Source organism: Falco biarmicus, chromosome 9, assembly GCF_023638135.1.
Source record: "Falco biarmicus isolate bFalBia1 chromosome 9, bFalBia1.pri, whole genome shotgun sequence".
In the NCBI taxonomy this organism is placed as follows: Eukaryota; Metazoa; Chordata; class Aves; order Falconiformes; family Falconidae; genus Falco; species Falco biarmicus.
The window spans coordinates 40778479-40798002 of NC_079296.1; the positions used below are offsets into that span (position 1 = coordinate 40778479).

Here is a 19524-nt window from a genome sequence, read left to right on the forward strand (position 1 = left end):
GGTTTGTTTTTTTGTTGTTTCTTTAAATTTCACTGTACTACTTGAATGGTAACTCTGCAGGGTCTCCTGTGTGCCCTAAAATCTTTACCAGTGCTTGTTGTGCTGTACCTCAGCTGGAGGGTAAAATGTGCTTGTGCGGGTCATTCATGAGATACACAGGTATTCTACGAATAGTTTCAGGCATTCATAACTGGGGGGTTTCTGCTTCTAATTTTTTTTTTTTTTTATATTGGTCTTTGAGTCTGAGTCAATATAAACATCAGAATGAAAATCAACCAACCACTTCTGAGTCTTTCATGCACAAATTCCTTAAGGGGTATCGTTTAGCCTGCATGTGGTTACAATTGTTCTCATTTGTGGGAAAAACACACAATTCATGCTGAGGCATCTCTGAAAAAAATCACACAGATTTAGCCTGTTCCCAAATTGCAGCATTTTTCTAATGACAAAGGATAAATACTTCTCTCAGAGTTTAGTTTAAATAGAGATGACATATTCCTGCTCAAAATTTAGAAGACTATTTAAAGAGTTCTTATTAAACTCCTTAACATGAAACTCTTTTCAGTGTATTTGTTCTTTTGATATCATCATCTTGTAGGCTTTCAGCTCATGCTTTTTCTGCTGTGAAAATGTGAATATAGCTTAAAACACAAATGCGATATTGCTTATTTCTGTAGTCTTTTTTAATGTAAAGTTCAATGCATCTATAAAAAGAAAAGTGAGAAGTTAAAAAAATAAATCTTGTTTTGCTAACTGCAGATAAAAATGTCCTACTTTGCTTGCATTTAAATTTTAAAATAACTATAATGTTAAGAAAAATGTCTGCACTCTGAAATGATTTTTTTTCTTTGACAGACTGTTACAGAAAAGCACAAAATGAATGTACCCGAAACCATGAATGAAGTTCTTGATATGTCTGATGATGAAGGTATTAAAAAATAATAAAAAAAATCCTGCTGCTTATTTTTCAGTCTTTTGTTGCTGTAAGAAATGTTTGTTTAAAAAAAACAACAACCAAACAATACTAGCTGCATATGGTCTTTGCACATTTGTTATTGTTCTACATTGATTGTTTTGTTGACACATTGATAATCTATGCTTTTATTTAATTATTTTGTTTATTTAAATCATGCAGTTCGTAAAGCCAATGCCCCTGAAATACTCAGTGATGCTGAATATTTGTCAGATGTTGAAGAAGGTACTTGTGCATTTTTTTATTGCAGTGATATTTTACTTAAACCTCTTCCTTTCATCTCATCTGTCTGAAAATTAATCCTTTCAGATAATTTTCTTATTATCCCACTAACAATAATTTCTGCTTTACAATTAAGAATGCTTTCAGAAAATCTTTGAGCTATTGTTGATAATCTTTAGCTTTTTCTTAATTTCTTACACCCAATTTTTTAATCAAATTACCTCCACTTTCCTGGAATAGTCCTTTTGCTGCTGCTTCTATGAAGTGGAGAGTTGTTTTGTTATTGTAACTGAAAAATTAAATATTGGACCAAAAGGTCAAATATCAAAACACTTTGGAAGAAACAACTGACAGCAAATGTGAACAGCAGAACAAATGAGTGGTTTTTTTGTTGTTTTTTTAAATTCTGATGTGAATTCAGCTCTGAAATGGTTGATTAACATTAACATAGTGAACCCTTAGCCTGGAACAAAGTATTTTCAGGGGTTTTGGGGTTTTGGTTTTAGGTGGGTTTTTTTGTTTTGTTGTTGTTGTTTTTCTAAATAACATTTCTGTTACGACATTCAGTAAAAACACATCAGATTACTTTTGCCTTGAATAAAGAGGGTGCTGCACTGGACTGAACATGTTGGTGTTTGTTAGCGTTAAGGAAGTACCTTGTAGCTGAGATTTCATCTGCGTCATTCTGCAGAGTGGCATGAGATCTGTAAGTGGCAATAAAGCCCTCTGTTTTCAGCACCTCTAATCAAGTCTCCTGAGCTATGGGCTCTAGCAACCTGCCCATCCCAGCTCTCTCCTTGGTGCTGGGCAGGTTTGACACAGCTTCAGTGGTCCCCAAGTACTTAAAACTGCTTTGGCAACGGCTTCCGTCTCCTCTACCAATGCCCCTGTTTGGTCAGACAGGCCCTGGTTTGGATGTGCAGGGGTCTGTGTGAATTTCACCAGGAACTGCAGGTTTCCAGAGGCCACAGCACAATTAGGTTCCCAGGTGACATTCAGAAATAGGAAGGTCTTGGGTTGATGAGGAGGATGGCAGTGTCCTGAGGGCATTTTTGTGATTCCTGATTCACTCGCATTAGAGCTGCAGTTTTTTCTTCTCTAGGATGAAAAAAAGCGAATGGGTTCGATTTTCTTGTACTTTAGTTCATCTGTCTTTCTTCATCCCTAGTGATGTATTTACTTTTAGTTTTTACAGCATTTAAGCAGTACCGTGTAAAATATTTAGCAAAGTTCATTGTGTACAGCTTTTGTTCAATTCATGCATTGAGGTTTGTTTTCATTTTGTCAATGTGTTCCTATTGCTGCAGTTCCCAATGAATAGTGTTCTTACTGTACACCTGTGTTTTCCAAATAACTCTCTTAGACTATTGTACTGCTCAAAATACTGTACTGTTTTAACTGATTGGAACACTGATGATGCAATGTTAGTTAACAGAGCAGTAATGATTGCTGTATCCCTCTGCATGGCGTGTGGTGAGGAACAAGATGAGAAACGTTCCTATATGGAATCTCGATATTAGAATTGAAGATATACAACATGTTTTTTAATGTATGGGATCATTTTTAAGGCCAACTCTCTGGAAGGCTTTTATAGTCACTATTTCTCAGTTTAACAAAACCCAAACCAAACCCCAAATTAAGAATGCAGGTAATACTATCAATTCCTTGCCTAGAGACTGCATTCTGCACCCAGGTTGTTACTAGGGGAATTAAGAGACTGGTTTATATATAACAGGGTCATTTTCAAACCTAGCACTGAAAGGGACCTTTCAAATCGAATAATAGGTATTTTATTAACCTATGCTGAAGCATTCCAGTGTGTGAGACATCTGATGAATTACAGGCTTTGAGGTAATAACAACTGGCCTGTCTCTCTTTCCTGACTTGCACATCTGTAAAGAAAATATACCGATGCCCATCCCCACAACTCCTCAGTGTTGGTAGGGTATTTATATACAATGCAATCACTTATGCCAGTCAAAATGAAGATGTTCAAGGTGGTAATGCATTCTGACAAATCTCATAGCCAGGGAGCTGATTTCCAAGTGAGACAAGGGCACAAATTTACTACTCAAATCCAAGTTCTCCCTCACTTGGCTAATGTTCATGTCATCAGCCAAATCTTCAGTGAGAGAAACTTGTTTAATGATTTCTCAATATGCCACAATCCTCAAGGATTCTCTCATAGGAGAAATTGAAGGCTTGGAACATATTGTCTCAGAGCTCAGAGACAAATCTCAGGAAACTGTTTCCGTGTGTTTATGTCTTGCTGTGCCTGCTAAATAAGTATTTACATGGAAATTGTGTAATTTCTCTTCCCTACTGAGGTCAGTTTGGTTTGCAGTCAGACTGGTTGAGAGGAAAGATCTTTTCTTCCTTTTCCTAGACTACTCTGGCAAATCTGCTCAAATGAGGTTAAGTGCTGGGAAACTGCTACACCACAAAAAAAAGAAATTATGGGTTTTTTTTTTAAAAAAAAAAAGTTAACATGATTTTGTGGGGGGAAAAAAAATCAAAGCTTATTTTTGTATGTAGCAGAAAGTTGACAGAAGACTATAGAGTAATTCTGATGCGCACTGAACATGTGCTCTACTTTTAAGGAGATTGCAAATATTATAAATGTGAAACCTAAGACTGCAAGAACTGGGTCTTTCCTCTTACTGTCTCCAGATGTGAGCCCACACCCTATGCCCTGTTGAGCTGGAAGCCCCAGCAGTGTGCCCTGTGGCCACGGGGCTGGCAGGGACACAGGAATCAGCCATGCTAAAGCACAGCCTGAGAGTCTGTGGGAGGCCCAGAGGGAACCCCCTCCTCTGCAGTCGCATGCTCAGCCTTGGAGCATTCCTCCAGGTGCAAGAGCTTTAATCTGGTGGAGGAAGCTGGAGCCCTGCTGCCACAACCCAGCAATGAGCTCTGTCACAACAACCCTCCCAAAAGCTGCTGTGGCTATGCCAGAGGTGAAGGGACAGCAAGCAATGGAAGCTGATACAAAAAGGGGTGAGACTGTGTGAGCAGTGAAGGGGAAAAAAATTCCAAAAAACAGCTCAGGTGTTGAGAATTTAGGCAGTCATTGTCAAGAAATATTTACTGTTGAGCTTTTAATTTTTTTTTATTTGGTCTTCACTGGATAACAAACTTTTGGGTGTAAATAAGGACACTGTTTCAAACCCATTTAATGGAGATTCCTCTCTCAGTAGGATCAAGTATCATGCTAATCAATCCCTGGCAGATTAGACAGATGTCCTAGCAGGACAAGAGTGCATACTGCCTGACCCCTGAGGAGGTGCGGAGACACAGCAATTTAAGTGCATTTAAGACAGGTCAGAGCATCCCCATGCATATGAAAGTCTGTTACAGATCATTTTAGGAGGGGCTTTCATTTATTATCTTTTTATGCTTAAAGTTTCCTGAGTTTCTTTGTCTCCATAAAATTTCACAGATTCATAAAAGTTTCAGTGGTTTGGTATTGGCTTTTCTCCATATTTGTGTGAAACCAAAACCTTGGCTACAATACAAGCATCCTGCTCTTCCCTGTGGCTGTACCTCTTCTGCCATCGGGCAGCTCTGGACAGGCTGTGAAGAGGGAGTGGCAAAAACTTGAGGAATCCTTAGCAAAGCCAATGACAAATGTCCGTTTGGATCCCAGGCTATGATTATAAATTTTGCTTGGGACTTTTCCCAAGCCACATGATGCCTTCTCTCCCGCTGCCAGAGTGCCTGTATTTCTCACTGGCTTCTAAAGAGAGCACCTATCCTGTGCTTTTGCAATTTCCAGCTGTAGGAGACATTCTGAGGGATGAGAAAAATGGGGAGAAGATGGGAAAATGTAATGAGAGGTATGGAAAAGCTTCCCAGGGAGAAAAAGAGTAAAGAGAGTAGGATGACTATCCCAGAAAAAAAGCACTGAATGAGGCTAGAAGTGTAAAATAGTGGGTGGCAAAATGAGCAATAATGCTTGCTGCCTCTCCAGAAGTCCAAGAACAGGGGGCATCAGTGAAACCAGCGAGAGGCAGATCCGACTCAAAAGGGCCGCTCTTTCTGCAACAGGTAGTTGAACTGTGTGAGTCCTTGCACACATCCTTGGTGTGGGGAATGCAAAAAGTTTACCTGAGTTCATAGTGTAACTGGAAGAATTTAAAAAAGGAAAAACACCCACCTGCTCATGACTATACAAACCTCTTGCAGGTTTAGAAAATATGCGCTTAAATCACTGCCAGCTAGAATAATGTCCTGGAGGACTTTCAGTGTTTCATGTTATGTTCTTGTGTGGCTGCTGTCAGAGACAAGGTATGCTAGAACTGATGTGCCTTTGCTTTGACCTGCTGTTCTTTCCTGGATTTTGAACAGTTTCCAATACTTGTGATAGCTACATTTGCCCCCTATTAACAGGGACATCCTCTTTCTCCACACCTATTATGAAGGGAAGGATGGCAACTGCAGCAAAGCCATGCAGTATTCTCTTTCTTTGGCCTTTTTTTCATCGGGGCTTCACTTTTCTGGGCATTTCTCTATTGTTTGCATTCGGAGATTAATTTTTTCTTCACTTTTCTGTGGGACCTCTCTGCAGGAATACAGGATGCTGTAAGTGAGCAAACACTGTGCTCCTCACCTGAAAGGCAGAGGATTAGGCTGTGGCGCCTAATTAAACAGAGCGGGATTGCTGAAACGTGCACCACCCTTTTTGCTCCAGCCTCCCACGATCACGAAACAATGTCTGGAATTCTTTGAAATTACCACTCCTAGATGCAGCTTTTCCTTTGATGAGAGCATTTCATCAGAGTAATCCTGCTCTGGCTGGATTAGCTGCAGAGCAGGATAACATCTAATGTATTTTGCAGCTCGACTGGAATAGTGTTGGTTTTTTTGTTCTTTAATCGTTCTCCACCTCGAAATGCCTCGCCTGCTCCTTACAGTGGCGCAGGTGGTGTAAGGGCAGAGGCTTCCCCGTTCACCGGTCCGGTTAGTAGCTGCCTCCAGCCGCCCGTACCCCCGCCCTCTCCGGGGCTGTCCCACGCTCCTGCATTTTCCCACTGGCCGCACCACCCCTCGCTTGCGGGCGGCGGAGGCCGTGGGGGCAGCACCCGGGACCGGCGCGGGGGAGCGGGCAGCGGGCCGGCGGGGGGCAGCGGGCCGGCGGGGGGCCCGGGCCCGGCCCCGGCGGGCGGAGCGCAGCGCCCTGCCCCGCAGCCCCGCGCTCCCTGCTCAGCCCCGGCATCAAGTTACAGCAAACCTACACCCTCGCAGCACCCCTATTTACATACAAATAACCGGAGTGCCTGCCTTTATGTCACCATCCGAGAGGCTTGCCAAGGGAGGCTGTAATCCAATCAGCAGAAGCTTTAAAGGGATGTCTGCAGAGTGATTAAAAGGGGATTATTTTTTTTTAAAAAAAAAAACCTTAGTCATTATTTTTCATTTTGTTTCATATTTGCAAAGAACTTTGATCTGAGTTGAGCGGACCAAGATGCACGTGTTCTAAAATACATACGAAGAGATCAAGGTGTTAAGAAGATCTCAGTTGTGTGGAAAGCGAATATGACCCACAGGGGTTAGTTTGCTTGTGCTGGTTTGGAGATTAACTCTAAATCACTGCTTAAGGACTAATAGGACTAATAGGAATTCTTGGAAACACCAGGGAAAATATTCTTATAGACCAGGCTGGTGAAAATGGCTTTCCAAAACAGTAAGACTTTTTTAAAGTTTAACTTAATATATGTTGTTTCTGTTTCTGGTTTTTTTGAATGCTTTCTGGTGTATTATGAACATTTGAGCTTTTAAACTGTTGCTTAAAATACTGGTTGTTGCTGGGCTCCAGGAGAAAGTTGGTGTGTGTGTTTGCCGTTTGCAAAGCGGTAGCTGAAGGGGTATTTTTAGAATGGATTGTTAGTTTAACACCAGAGCTCGCCTGTGGTTTCCTGAGTGGGGTGAATGGAAACTAGCCTGACCTCCTTGAATGAAAGTGGAAAACGTAAGGCTGGGGGTGCGGAGTCACTTACCTTCCAGAACACGCTGTTGAACTTCTCTGTTGTGCAACTTTTACACACCTAAAACGCGTTCGCAACAAAGGAGGAGAGCGTGAACGGTCGGCAAGTAACGAGCCTGCAAGGAGCTCGCCCTGCTCCGCGTCGTGGAGGGAGCGGGGTGGGGGGATCCTGCAGCCGCGAAAGGCATATTTTGGACTTGCTCTGTCAATGCAGGAATGTAGGTTTGCATGATGTAATGGCATGCAAATGCTCCCGGCGAGAGTGAGCCGCTCCGTTAACCCTTTGCGGCCTCTGCCCTCCTCTCCGAAGATTTAACTTTGCTGCCTTTCATTTTTTTTTTCTAAAAAAAACCAAGCCCCCAACCACCTCCTGCTCCGCGGTGCCCGCGTCCCTCGCGGGGCTTTGTCCGGCTGCGGGGCCCCGCCTGCCCTCGCCCCCCGCTGCCGCCGCAGGGAAGGGCCTTCGGGAAGGACCTACCTTCGGGAAATCTACCTGGGGGTGGGAAGAAGGTGATAAAAAGAAAAAAAAAAAAAAAATCCTCCCCCCCCCGCCCCCTACATTTAAGGAGAGCCGCCTCTTTTACTCAGCGTCCATCCAAGCTTGCTGCACTTTTCAGTACTGGTGGGCAAACAGGCTGTAGCTCTCACAGCCAAGTTTTGGATTTTTTGTTGTTGTTTTTGGGTTGTTTGTTGTTTGGTGGTCGTTTGTTGGGTTGGTTGGGGTTTTTTTTTCAGGTTTTTGGTGGTTGGTTGGTTTTGGTTGGTTGGTTGGTTTTTTTTCTTGCGTACAGAATAACCTAACTGGAGTTTGTCAGCTCAGGCATTTTGGTAAGAGAAGCAAAAGCAAGTGCAATGGTGCAAAGTACAGAGGAACCCTTTAGCTTGCTGAAGGCAAAAGTCATCCCTCGTATAACTTTATTGGATTTACATCAAGGTTGAGTTTTGTTTCTTACTTTTGCCCCCAATAAAATTATTTTCTCAGGCCTGTTCAGAGGGTGGATAATTGACGTACTACATGGAAAGAGCCTTAGGGAAAGTGGGGGTGACAGGATTGATTCCTTGTTGGCGAGCAGAGGAGGGCGTTATGACTTACTAAGCACACAAACATTTACAATACATGTAGCTTCTGATTTCAGCCTGGCTTTTGTACTGGCAGGTGAGGATGCAATGACAGGGGATACGGACAAATACCTCGGACCCCAGGATCTGAAAGAGCTGGGAGATGATTCTTTGCCTGCTGAAGGGTACATGGGCTTTAGCCTGGGAGCCCGCTCCGCCAGGTATTGTATTTGCCATTTCTCGTGTTTGCGTGTCACCACAGTTACAAGTTCTTACTAACCAAGCGTGTTCTTTCACACAAAGCTGGAGACTATTTCGAAACAAAGTAGAGGGGGTGTACTTCTGTGTTACGATAATATTGCGCCTTTAAAACATACGTTCATTGCAGTTTTATTTCATATTCTTTATTCATGTTGGCTTCTTATGGCAGTGATACAGAAAACTAACTATTCACTTTTTCTGGTATCTGCTCATGCTCTGAACATCTCCAAGGCACCTCTCTGTTAGCAGTTTGCAACTGGTCTAGAAACTGATACAGAGCAGCCAGCAAAACCAGGTTTTTTTTCACTACTGCTGGTCAGATTGATAGTGGCATTGAAGTGTTCCTCAATGGACTAATTCAGCCAAAGAATGTAAATGCCAGAAAAACTGAATTACAATCATTTTGCTATTTTGGTGCTTTTATTTCTTTAAAGGTGCTAGTGAGTAATCCAACTGAGATAGCCATTATTAAAGAAAAATGCAACACACACACACACACCCCACCACCCCCCAAAAAAAGAAAAGAAGGCAGGTGAACCCTGAATTTGTTGTAGGGTTTCGTTTGACAGGGAGCGGATTACACGTTACAGAATATAGGCCTATGGTTCTGTGAATGTGATAAAATACTCTAAACTAAATATAACTTCTGACTAATGTTTATTTCAACTCCAGGGTTTCTAGATTAATGTTTTAGATTTAATTTTTGAATCTTGCTAAAGCCTGCAATGTGCGTTGCTCAAAACAATTAAAGCTGTATGAGCAGAGATTACTTCCATAGCTGTGGACTTGCAATGTATTTACTGACAGTTGAATTGTACTGAAGCTAATAATTAAACCTCATAAGCTGGAGCCCTAAGGACTTTTTCCTATGCTGTAGTTTAAAGAACTGTTTTAAAAAGTGTGTTCATTGTCTAACAGCAAATGGCAACTCCCATAAAGTAAAGCTTAGATGTCTACCCTTCAGTCTTGTTTGCTATGGTCGCATTAGAAATGCAAGCATGCAGTGCACATTTGCTCTTTAGTAGTGCCCAGCCATGTTTTGCTTCATTTACAGTTTTTAGGTAAGTTAATAAGTATTTATGTGATAATACATTCACGAGGAATGCCAAAATACATTTAAATAGCCCATTAGCTAGAAAATCAGCTAAACAGGTCTCAAGAGAGAATCTTATGTCTTTGTAAACGTAATTAACAGAACTTTAAACAGAAGCTGGTGTGAGCAAGGTCATACAGCACTATAAGATGTGGTCAGTCCTGAAGTCCTGCAGTGGTGATGGAGAGGGAGTGCGCCTTGTGTACAGAGCTGGGCACTGATTTACAGGACACATTTTACTCATTCCAGTGCTCTTCCCACACATGGCTAAATTCTCACTGTGCAGGTGGGAGAGCAGGATTTCAGAGTCAGAGATCTGTTAGGTAGACCTGAGGGTTCAACCTCATGTTTTCTGTGAGAGAAATCTAACGTTCCCATGCTTCTGATTTTAACAGTGCCATTACTATTTGTTGCTGCGTAACTCATTTTTTACATTGCACATGTTATGCTCAGAGGAGACAAATACAGTGTTTTTCCTGAGAAGTATTTTATTTAGCAAAAAGTATTCTGTGGATGTATCTTACTACGAATTCTGAGTGTAACATTAAGAAATAAACACATTAAATATATAAGCCATCCAGCCATAACATCTTGCTTTTCCTGTCTGATTCTTTGCTTTCTATTTCTCCTGTTTCTTTTCCACTGTAAATTGCTTTAGTCCAAAAGTCAGGTAAGAAGGCATGGCATCGTGTTACATCTTTCTGCTGCTGCCATTGCTCATCTTCATTTTATTCAGCATTGGAAAGTAACATGCTTTTATTTTGGGGCAGGGGGGGTGGGCTCACCCTTAGAGAATATCCCTCTGTTATAACAAACATAACTTGATTTCTTTATGCCCTTTGTCAAGTAGAAGTCTGCTTAACATAAGCCTACAGTGTGTAATTAATACCCCAGTTCTGCTTCCAGCACAAGGAGGAAAGTGTGCTAAGGGACTAGAAAAGTTTGATTAGCAACTACAAAATGCATGGAAACAAGTTGTAAAGTTTTGAGTCTGAAAAGTGTCGCTAGTTCAAAATTGTAATATGTTGTTGGATGTTGCTTTTTATTAAGTCACGTTTTCTAATACTTTATTTTTTGTCACGTAGCAAGCATGTCTAGGCCTGCAGCATGTTTTTAGCACATACCATAATGTATCTTCCAGGGTTAAGGGTAACACACTCCTATGTTGATTTAATTGCAACACATTCAGAGTGATCATAGTTATTTCTAAACAGTCTAACATGCACAAGATAATCCCCATAGCATTGGAATCTATATTTGATAATCTATAAGCAAATTTTTTTCCTTTCTGTATTTCATTTCAAAATTATTATCCTTTTTTCTAACTAAATGTTAGTGTTAAATGTAAAAAACTAGGTGTTTATAACAAAGTCAAAAGTGGTTCAGCCACGAAGACAATGACAACACATACAACTTGCTCTTAGTTAAACCTGCTTCAGCAAGCTGAGCCATGTGGGCAGGTGTCGTAACCTACCCACAGCTCCCCTGGGGACCTGCCCTCATGGGTATGGGTGTCCTCTCAGAATTAGGGCTTGAAGACATTTATCAGAGCTCATCTAAATACTTGAATATACTTTTCTAGATTTATTTTAAAGCCACAGCATTACTGCCAAAGCAGTAAACATCTATTGTGATTTTGCTTATGTGTTTTATAGGGAAGAGGATATCTAACTATAGTTGAATACTTATTAATCCACTTTTCCCCTCGTATTTATTTCACAGATTATGTACAGTTTGCCATTTTATGCTATCCCTGGAAGTTGCATGTATTAATTTTTTTTTATTTTTATTTTTTGTTCATCTCATTGTCATCTGCACTTTCTATGATAAATGGTAAATACAACAGCCTCCGCTCCTTCAGTTCGGATAGGTCCTACACACTGAACAGAAGTTCTTATGCCCGAGACAGCATGATGATCGAAGAACTGCTGGTACCAGCAAAGGATCAGGTATGTGCTCCGTCTCTGTCACCAGGTATTCATGCCCCTCCTTTATAGGGGATGACAGTCTGCAGCCCTGAGCTGTGCTTGCAGACTGTCACTGTTCTCTTTACTATTGAAAGGGAGGATAAAGGAGCTGAGAGAAAGAAATTATCATGGGTTTACCACATTGTAGTTTTGATCCTGCAAGAGACAGGGTGATGGGGTTCTGAACCAAAAAAGTCTTTAAGGCACCAGTTACTTTTCTGAGTGTGGGGTTGTCCAATGAATTCAATGGGAGCATCTGTGAGCTTCATGTTACGTGTATCCTTAGATAAGCTGGGAGCAATGTGTTTTACACTAAGCAACCTTTGTCTGTACTCTGTAGCCCAGGGATTATGTTCACCCATTCTGTCTGCATGGAGGGGACTCCAACTGCTGTCTTTGTTTTTCCACCCTTGAGAAGAATTTGGCCTTGTAAAGGTTGAGCTATTATGCACTAACTACTTCATGTATCTTCCAAACATTTGTGCAATGAGTAATACCACAAAAGCAGAATCTTTTGACCTAGTTATAGTGTGGGGAACTCTTTCCAAAAGCTAATGCTCATGATGATGGGGTACCATATGCTTTGTTTGTGAGTTCCTTGGCATTTGGTTTGGTGGTAGATTGCTTCAGATTTTTAGATCCAACTGAAATACTCAAGAGTTTCTTGATACACAGAAGCCAGAGATCTGCTAGGAAGTTGAATAAAAAATCACATAGAAATCTTTACTTGTGAATTAAAGGACTGTGGAGTGGAACTGTTGTTTATGTCCTGGAAGAGCATATGGTGGATTGTAATGAAACAGAGATTTTCTGCTGCCATTTTCACACAGTTACCTCTCAGCAGCAACAAGTATTACTGCATGGGGGCTTATGATCTCAGAGGGTGCTTTCATGGGGGAAAGGGTCCACAGAGCAGGACTCACGCATTGTAAGCATTGACTGTATTAGTCTGTAAATTCTAGTGTAGTATAAATTATCTGGTTTTACTACAGCTTTTGCATACAGCTTTGGTAGCATTATAACAATGGCAGAAAGTGGATTCTGTCTTTAGCAGCTGAATATTTATTATTAGGTTATTACTTTGAGGTGAAAAGCTGTAAACACTCAATAACCTTGGTTTGCAACAGCTAGCTAGGGAGAATTTCTGAACATTGCATAGCAGTAATTTTCTTGCTTTTGTTTGTTCTGAATTCAGAAAATAAAACCCGCAACTACTGGCACTGGGAACAAGAAGTGGTATTTCAGGCTGAGAACATAAAGTTACTTTGACACTTCCTACTCCTAAACTTTCATTAATACTTCTTGATATGATGGAAATTTCAGAGGAGAGAAAGACTCTTCAGTCTGAGAACGTTACATTGTTTTATGGTTCTGGCCATTTTTGTGATTACTGTCAAAGCAGACAGCATTGATTTAGCACTTAGGGTGCATCTGATCACATAACAAGACTTAAAACCAGGACTGTGCTGAATAACTCTTTAAACAACATTGTTGAAAGGGTCCACCATTAACCTGGTTTGTATTAGAAAATTCCACTAGAAAAATAAGAATTACTTATCTGTACATGGACGTGTTGCAGTGAGACCACATCATGTACAGAAGCTCTACTTTAGGGCAAACTTCATATTCTCTACAAGTGATCGTGGACCTCACTTTTATGGAGGATCTGTTGTAGTGCTGGCTCTTGAGCTGAGAAGGTAACAGCTATGAAAACCTTCTAGTGCTGGTGCTGAGCAGTGCTGTAGGCTGCTTTCATTGCATTTATAGTCTCCATAGTTTTGTGATTCCAGTTTTTGTCCAGCAATGATTGTGTAATTAATTATTGCAGTTCAGCGCTTGTCCAAATTTGTCATCGAAAATGAAGCCAGGCTGGAGGCCTGGCTGACAGTCTCGTTGTAAATGTTATTCTACTCTTAATCCTCTAGACAAACTTCATGTTTCTCAAGTCCAGGGGGGATCAGGAGAGGTGAAGGTGGCAATGGAAGGAAATGTCAGTCCTGTCTTAAGAGGTTACTCAAACCATGTTCCCCTGAAAAACAAAGGACAGTAAAGCAACAAACTACCTTAATTAAAAAGGGAGCCTAGTTAAAATGTCTGCTATGGCTTCTGCAAACCTTAAGTCCTGACAAAAGATATATCCATCTTCTGGAATTCCTGTGTTCTTCAGCCCAGCTCAGACCTATGGTGGTAAGCTTTACAGCTCTTTGGCTGAAGCTGGAGGAGTGCATTTGTACCCCTGCCTCTCCTCTTCCCATCCCTCCCTCTGTACTTACTGGCTTCTAGAGAATCTCTGCTATGGCAGTAGAAAGCAGGGGAAAAAACCACCTTGTGTTCCAACAGTGGAATTCACAGGAACAAAGATAGTTTTGGGTCAAAACCAGTATCCTAAAAGTCCATCTGCAAACTGATAGGAGTTAAGGCTGTTTTGGGGTATCACACTACTCAAAGGAGTGAGTCATTGCCTACCTGCATATTCCGTTTCTCTTCTTTTGTAAACCTAAGACCTGTCTGGAGTTAGTGGCAACAGCAAAGTCTCAGAGCAAAGGGAATTCATTTTATCACAAATATAAGTATATAAGAGTAAGAGTCATTTGTCAACCTCTTGATTAGGTTAAAATAGAAGAACTTGTGGCCACCTCTCCCCAAGATCACTGGGAGACTTGGGAGTCTAAAGAAAATCAAACGAGGAAGACTTGAAATCAATCTTTACTGAACCTGACTGCCAACGTGACACATTAAATATTAGAGAAGTATTTCTAATAATTCCCTGAGAAGTCACAATATTCTCCATTGTTTGCATCAAGTGGTTTATTGCTGACCCTGTTCAACGGGGAAATCTGAGTCCGGGCCATACTGTGCCTGATAACCTGGCTGGAGCAAAGTTAAAATTTCTGTGTTCTGATGCATGTCAGGATGGATGCAAATCAGACCAAATCTGCATTACTTTCTCCATGGAATAATTTACATCAGCCTCTGAATTTAATCAGCCAAAGGCAGGATGAATCAGGCTGTCTGTTACATAGCAGCTTGCTGAATCTCTTCTGTCTGGATAAATTCATCTGGAAGGAAGAACAAATTCTTCTGTTTGCTGAACTCTGATATTACATAGCCCGGATATTCAGTTATGCAACCAGCAGGATCCTTGGCAGCAGAACCATCACTATTTTTATACATACATTGGTGTCTAACGAGGCCACGCCCTTTAGCAATGCATATTTAATCTCCCTTGGTCCAGGGAGGTAACACTGGGACCTGACCAAACACAGGATGATTCCTGTGATTCCATGTCCCTGATGATGTACAATCTTCTGGACTGCTTAGGTTGTAACTTACACAGGAAGATCTTTTTGCCTGCCTGGAAAATCCAGCACCTCAACAGACTGACAAAATGAGATCGACAGATGTGTGCTGCATGTAAGATGCATGTGTTCAGCTGCTAACTTTTCATACTCTGTTTCTTTGCCAAAATTATTGGCTGCAGGCTTCGTGGTTTTGGTGGCTGCAGATATGTCCAGAAGATCTGTTTGAGTGCACTTTGTCAGAAAGGAATGCATCAAAAATAGTCACCTGATACACAGTGTCTTAGGCCACAGCAATAGACCGAGGAACCCTATGTGGTGTGTGTAGGCAAACATACAGCAACTTGGTGAGCACAGTGGCACCTCTATCTAGCATGGATTATTTCAGGGTGCCGGTATTCCCTTGGAAATTATGTGGCCTGACATTTAGTTTTCTGTATCATACTGTTGAAGGAAATTTAGCATTTTTCATCTGTTACAGCAAACATGATACCACATTTATTTGTTAACAGATGTGTCCTATTGCATGCCTGGACCTCAGTGCAGCGAAACTGCTATGGCTTAGCATGCGTTTGAATGACAAACACTAAATTGGGTTGTTCTTTTTGCACATTTCTTAGGTTTCTTTCTTTTGTCCAATTTTTGATGATGGTGTTATTCACTGATCAAAATAATAAATTGGTTCTTGTTTATCCAAATTTTTACAGATTCTGAGACCAACTGTCTGGATCTTACACTGTTTGGTATAAAAAGTAACAATGTACGCAGTATGAGCTCTTGTGGAGTTAGATCACTTGGAATAGTGGAAATCCACAGCAATGGTTTTCCTGCCTAAACTGCAGGCTCTTCAGAAAATATAGGAGAATCCCTAGTGTTCTACTGGAAAGAGTTAGAAAACTGTCTTCATTAAATTAAGTTATGATACATTTTTCAAAATGGTGATAATTAAATCCACTGCTGTTGCTCAATTGCCATTGTTTTAACGGCATTCATTTTATCTTCTATGTCTGATGGTGCATTTTGGTGTTTAACTTATGCAAGTTTGACCCATTATTTTTGTCTGTGCTTGAACCATCAGGCCTCAAGTATATGTCTTGCAGTGAAAAGTTTAATGAAAGATCCTAATAAAAGAGTTAAGGTAGCAAAAAGAAGAAGGCATTGAACCATTTGCCACAGTGTTGGACAGATGACAGAGCAAAGTCGTACCCTGCAGATATTTCTATCAAATCATAATGTCGATGGGTTTTGAAAAGAAACCTGGGATGCTCATTTGAAATAAAATAAGTGTTTAAAGAGAGAAGTTTATTGGAAACCCCAGAGTGATGGGAGGGTTGCAGGTTCTGAGCAACAACAGAGCACTATCTGTTTGCTTATTTTGTGGAAGGTTCTCGAGAATTATTTTTGTGTGTTTATGACTGACTTTGCCAGATTTACTACTAATGCTGATATTTCCATTCCAAATAATCCATTTGCACTACCTCTATGTGCTAGTACATTAAAAAAAAAAAAAAAAAAAGAAAAAAAAAAGGGGAAAAAAAAAAGGTGGAAATAATAAAACTTTCCTCTGTAAAGTGTGTGCTTGGCTCAGGTTTGACTTGAACCCACAGAATTTGATTTGAAAACAGCCCATGAGGTTTTAGTCTAACAGACTCTGCTGTCTCTGAGATGTATTTGCCTGTAAGCAGAAAACAACCTGTGTACAGGAAACACTGACATCTTTAACACCATCTTGGGTGAAGATAGTCTGTGTGTATTGCATGACAGCTTCTTGACTTAGTTTTATTGATGTAATTTCTGGTGGTACTTGTTAAATTGTTTAGAAGCTTTCATATCACCCTGGAAATATATAGACATACAGTATGTGAAGATTTCATTTGTTTAATTTCCTAGGAAAAAAAAAATAACTAGAATTGCTTTTCTACACAGATAAGAGGGTTTATAGTGTGAGACCTTGTTGCGGGGCACAGGATGCATGAGTGTGCATGGGCAGCAGTGAGAAACAAATTACGTCTCAATGTCTGCCAGTTGGGGCAGTTAATTATAGCACCAGTGTGCCAGCGCTTTACAGGGTTAAAGCTATTTTTATAGAGATGAGTAGGGACAGTGGCACTCCAGAAAACAGTGTGCATGTTGGTTGTACGTGTATAAAGACAAGCTAAACCCTCCTCCCACCCGGGGCTTGGTCATGCATTTGCAGCTTCAATTAAAACTCTCAGTGAAGTTATTCACAGGTTCTGCTTGAATAAGGACCTATCCAATGGTTTTTTCTCTGGGGGAACATTATACTGCCTGTCTGTATGGTGTATGACTGCAGTACAAATGGTAATATTTTTTTCAATCCTTTTAACCTTGCACATGTAAGTAAAGATTGGAGAGAGACATAGTTGTAACTGAAGGACGTGGGAAAAGCAGGCAAAAAGAATGTTTGAAGATATGCAAGATTAATTTGTCTGTAGATTCCATGTTTTTGTTATGGGATTTCAGTAATTTAACACGTGAGGTACCAGAACGGTTATGTGGAAAGGGGGTCGGATCTAAATTTAATAGAATTATATTAACAAGATTGTATTTAATACAAGTGTTTTCATGTTACTTAAAATTTTTAATTTATATTTTTTTGTTATGTTTTTAAGCACCTGACGTTTCAAAGGGAGTTTGATTCTGATTCTCTCAGGCACTATAGCTGGGCTGCAGACACCTTGGACAATGTTAACCTTGTTTCAAGTCCCATCCATTCCGGGTAGGTCACTTAACAGATTTCCTTTATCTTTAAATGTGGAAGTGTATTGTTAGCTGAAGAATACAGCCTGCTGTAATGGCTGATAACATGCCTATTCCTGCTCCAGCTGAAGCCAGTGGCAAAATTCACAGTGACTTCAAGGAGGGTGCTTAATAAGAAGAGTCAGTCTAAATTCTTGCATATCAAACCAAAAACTTGCTTCTGCACTTGGTTTTCTGAATGCCAAAACATTGTAATCCCACAGGCTTCTCTTTAATAGTCCTGGTTTGCTGCTTCTGTTGCTTATGCTTTGCTTTTAAGTGTCATAAGGTGATTTTGTTTGAATTGTATTAAATTATTTGGAATATTAAATCAGAGATCTAATGTTATGCTTTCTGCTCTTTCGTAGAGAAAAAAATAGGGGACTTTAATTTAACCTCTTATTTTATACATACTTCCAAACTGCTGCCTATTCTCCAATATCTATAGATTGATTTTACTATTCGTTTACTTATGAGTCATTGCTGTAGTTCTGGTGTTTCTTGACATAGACTTGATTTAAATGCAGTGTTTGAATGACTATTGTAGAAATTTACAAATACGTGTGTAACTGAAAGGAATCATTGCATATGAGATGACTGTCTAGTACAAATATTTGTTGTTTAATTTTCAACATCAGAACATTGAATTTCACATCCTTTTCAATTTACTTCTCCATTTTGTGACTTATTACATTCTCATAATGAAAATGAGTGCAGCACATACCAAAAGATTTCAGTTCCAAAACAGCAGCAAGTCCCACAAATCTAAAACTACAGTCCCACAATACATGTAAGCACCTGCTTCTGCTGAACAGATCTATACAATGGTGGATTTTGGGGTCTTGAGCTGATAAAACACTGCATACAGTCAATGCTAGCATTGAAATGTCAAGAATTGCGGAATAAAAAACTCAAGTCTGTTGGTTATCGCAGAAAGGTATGTCAGCAAAGGACCTCAGGGAGCTGGTAGTCCACCCATTTGCATTACAGCAGGATAAAATATAGTCAAGCCATTCCTGAAATACGTTTACATTTTTTTATGGTCACTGAAAATAAGAGATTATATAGTTTCCCAGCTTCAGTAATTCACTATCCTTTGTTACGATATTTCTTCCCCTTACTTAAATGCAACTTAAAATTTCTTTGCTGCATATTAAGCCTATTTGTTGTTGTACCCATGGTAGTCGCAGAGTACAATACCTTGCAGGTCTCTTAACAATGTTTTATATGTTGGAAGACATGTAATCCTCTCTTTTATAGACCAAAATGTCCCAGCTCCTCCTAGGTGACGCTTTCCACATTTCAGTGCATTCTTGTTGCTGTCCCCTGGCTCTCTCCAGTTTGATGATAGCTTATTTCTAAGCCAGGATCACTACCTCTTTGGTTTGACACATGATACACTTCGTCTTAAGCAATCCCACAATAAAGACTGCCATTTTGGTAATTACAGTTTCTATTGATGGGTGTTCTTGGTCCTTTTCTGAAATTCTGTAGTCTGGTTATTTTTTCTGTTTTGTGCTTACGTGTTTGCTTTTGCCTTTATGGATCTTTAAGGTTCCTCCTGAGCCTCCTTTTCTCCAGCCTAAACAAACCCGAGTTCCCTCAGCCACTGCTCATCAGACTTGTGCTCGACACCTTTCACCAGCTTCGTTGTCCTTCTTTGGACACGCTCCAGCACCTCAGTGTCTTGTAGTGAGTGGCCAAAAACTGAACAGTTTGTTGGTTCAAGACCTTTTTCCAATTGTAGCAAGATAACTTTTAATTTTGATCCAAAGACTTTTCAGACCTTCTTTCTGTCCAGTGTTCAAATTGGGAATGAAGACATTAGCTTAGTACCTGGCCCAGGGCAGCATGGTGAAATCTGCGCTTGAAGTTTCCTTTCCGTTTAACTGTAAAGCACTGATGGT

General features: G+C 40.4%; 1 protein-coding gene across 18 annotated transcripts in view; it reads left to right on the top strand.

Moving 5' to 3' along the window:
* The window catches only part of ANK3 (ankyrin 3), a 374228-nt gene that overhangs the window by 292064 nt on the left and 62640 nt on the right, over positions 1 to 19524 (top strand). For 14 of the 18 annotated variants that reach the window (XM_056352830.1, XM_056352835.1, XM_056352839.1 and 11 more), the window contains 5 exons: positions 856 to 928; positions 1136 to 1198; positions 8335 to 8458; positions 11438 to 11540; positions 17491 to 17597. In XM_056352830.1, coding sequence (XP_056208805.1) covers positions 856 to 928; positions 1136 to 1198; positions 8335 to 8458; positions 11438 to 11540; positions 17491 to 17597 — 470 coding nt within the window. The remainder of the gene's footprint in view (positions 1 to 855; positions 929 to 1135; positions 1199 to 8334; positions 8459 to 11437; positions 11541 to 17490; positions 17598 to 19524) is intronic. The other 4 variants (XM_056352838.1, XM_056352841.1, XM_056352840.1 and 1 more) reach the window with 1 other exon arrangement.